Below are 3,302 nucleotides of genomic sequence, written 5' to 3'. Positions count from 1 at the left end.
GGTGGGTCGAAAGGGAGGGCGAGAAGGGGGAGGAGCTCCGGGAGGGCCAGGTGGGGGGGGTGAAGGTGGGGGGTGCACTTGTGATCCGACAGACGTGCGTGTGCACATCCCTCGCGCTCTCGCAGAACTACTAGCGGGGGGTGAGACGTGGCCATTTCTGCCATTTTGTGCGTGTGCACGGACGCGCACGTGAATAACCATGAGACACCGCGGTAACCTCTCTCTCTCCCGCTCTCCCTGTGTCTCTCTCTCTCTGACTGTCTCTCTCTCATTGTCTCTCTCTCTCTCTCTCTCTCTCTCTCTCTCTCTCTCTCTCTCTCTCTCTCTGTGTCTCTCTCTCTTTGTAACCATGGCAGCCATCCTGACAGGACCGATGGCGTTGGCAGGCTTGAAGGCTTCTCCATGTGTCCTGTCATCACACCTTGGGAAGGCACCCATAGATGATCAACTGGGCCCCCCGGAGCCACACACACACACACACACACACACACACACACACACACACACAAACACACACACAGGGATGGACTTGGAAAGACAGAGACACAGACGGATGGACAGACATACAGGCAGACCAGGCGCTCGCTCATTCTCTCTCACACACACACACACACACACACACACACACACACACACACACACACACACACACACACACTGCCTACTGCAGTCGCATCCTCAGAGGAATACCAATAGTGACAGCGGATAGCAGGCTGATACCGGGCCACCGTCACCTCGAGCTCGTGATCATTAAGGACGGCAGACGCACCGGTGACGCGCTGGCAAACCGCCGGAGGGTCGTTGTACCGCTGGCAATAAAACAAATAAAATCCAGTAGAAACATCTGCTTTTACGCATGGATGGGAGAGAGACAGGGCAAGGACTGCAGACCCCCCGGACCCCCACCCTTAAACCACACACACACGCGCGCTACACCCCCCCCCAGGCGCCGTGCAGCACTCAGGATGAACCCTGAAATCCTGACGTCTCGCGGTGAGGTTTCAAAAACCCACGCGCCCGCAAAATACTACATGGTCCGTGGGTCGAATTCAATATTTACACACGCAGGTTATTTTTTTCTTTTTTGGGGGGTTCATGCAGACAGGTGTGTGCGGGCGGACGTGCACGCGCGCGCGCCAACCAGCACGCCCACCGCCGCTGTAGCTAGGTGAGTACGTGTGTGTGGAGGTAAAAAGGTGGGTGTGACTATGCACCGCCTTCCAGATGGCCGATTTAATAAATTGCTAGAGGGGGAAAATAACTGTCTTACCTTTGACTTGGCTCTCGTACTCAGCGAGGATTTCTTTGTCCTTCTTGCTTTTATTGGAGTTTGACATGGCGACACAAAACGAGGTGATCAATCAATAAATCATTCAATCCAACAAAAAAATTCCCCCCAAAAATCGGGGTAAAAAAATAAATAACACCACCCTAAAGTGTGTGTATGAATAATCCTCTCCGTGCGCTCACACTGCCCGCGGTTTCATCTCCTAATGACAAGTTTACACACAGGCGCCCTTTGGGAACATCCGTCCAACTGCCGCAGCGACACACACACTGTAGCCCCGCTTCCCTGGTCCTCCGCCCGGGGAGAGACGCTCAGTCCGACCGCCACTGAACGCACAGATACCCCGCCATAGTTAGGTCACAAAACACACCCTGTCAGCCGCACGAGTGTAGTGGTGGAAATATCCCCACCCGACTACCGTACGCTCAACCGACCAGCGTCGAGCAGCAAACACACACACACACACACACACGCGCGCACACACACACGCACATACACACCACACCACGCCACACGTTTTTCAATGAAGAGCGGGGCACACGCCCACTAGTAGTGCTACGGCAGTGGAGCGGGTACGCGCACACATACACGCACGCAGATGCACGTGCGGACGAGCACACACACACAAACAAATGAACGCACGCACGAAAGCACACACACACACACACACACACACACACACACACACACTGAAGCAGACACACACTGACACACAAACACACACACACACACGTGAGCGTAAGCTGTACGCACGACACGCCCTCCTCGCCGGTACAGGCAGGTTATCTCCGGTTAAGGGCTGTTGAAGTAGCCGTTTGTTGTGTCGTCACCTCTTGGTAACCTTTCCATTAAAACGATATGATTTGGGGGGGAAAAGCAGATATTAGATAACGATATGATTGACGAAGACTGTTCTTTTTTCTAAAACGTCAGCGAAAAGGGTGCGACCGGGAAGGCGGGATTTGTGAATGGATTGACAGGTCATGTGACCACTGGCTGTTGTAAACGGAAACGTAGCTGACTTGGCTTCACGCAACTATTTAGCGTGTCATCACTTTTTGACATTTCAGTTCACGCACAGGTATGACGTGATTATAATAGGCAGATACACGATGAAAGGTTAATTTGTTCAAATACATTCTTTATGAATTAAGCGGCAGCATCTAATGTAGGCCTGTATGCTTAATTTATTGTGTCCACTTAGTATCCTCACACATCTGTATCTGAACGTCTGCATAGGCTTACTAATAAAACATGCGGATAATCTTGTTTTCACTGCGGTACAAGTTAGGTTATTGCATTCCGGGGAAATTTTGGTTTCTCTCTTACAATATGTTTTTATATAGTTTTCCTCAAGTGCCGAGGCCTATACTTATTATGCAGCCGTGGTGCAACGCATTGACTCGCTAATGAATAATTTATTATCCTAACACAAATAATCATCCTTCAAATAAACACGGCTCAGTATCCACCAGTGGCTCGGTTCTGCATCTTTAGGACGGCTCCACACAAAAAGAGTATGAACTGAATTATAATTCATTTTAACATACTCTTTGTGGCTAGTGAAGGTGTTTCATGCGCTGCCAACAGCAAGCCGGCTTCAAGGCTTCCGTAAGAGCAGAAAGCGAAGCGGGCATGCAGGCTTCTTTGTTCAGGACCATATGTTTTGTTAATGAGCCCTGTCCCGAGAATAACTCATTAAAAAAAGACGACAGAGATGATAACCGTCCCTGCATAAGGCTGTCTGCTTTCAAAATCCCAAAATAGGTGTTTGTGAGATTTCCTTGAGGTTGTGTAAAATTGATGTAATTTGTCAATTTCAGATTTTAGTAGCTGTTTACATTGTTTATAATGATACTTACATTTACCAACCATACACTCACAATAAACATCGACCCATAAAGTCTAGGAGGAAAATCGCCCAATAAGGCACAGAACAATATTCTATACAGAATACGTAAATCGTGTAAGTAATATATCGAATTCGGAAATCATTATAAACATTAATCCAAAA

General features: G+C 49.1%; 1 protein-coding gene across 1 annotated transcript in view; it reads right to left on the bottom strand.

Moving 5' to 3' along the window:
• Positions 1–1,337, bottom strand: part of LOC307074832 (SLIT-ROBO Rho GTPase-activating protein 1-like) — a gene marked incomplete at both ends in the record, with an annotated part of 40,554 nt that extends 39,217 nt beyond the window's left edge. The window contains one exon of the mRNA XM_079735210.1: positions 1,271–1,337. Within this exon, the coding sequence (XP_079591336.1) occupies positions 1,271–1,337 (67 nt within the window). The remainder of the gene's footprint in view (positions 1–1,270) is intronic.
• Positions 1,338–3,302: the final 1,965 nt, after the last annotated feature.

Source organism: Pollachius pollachius (genome assembly GCF_949987615.1).
Source record: "Pollachius pollachius genome assembly, chromosome: 4".
In the NCBI taxonomy this organism is placed as follows: Eukaryota; Metazoa; Chordata; class Actinopteri; order Gadiformes; family Gadidae; genus Pollachius; species Pollachius pollachius.
Note: the sequence above shows the minus strand (reverse complement) of the source record. Positions and strands in the feature narration are given on the sequence as shown.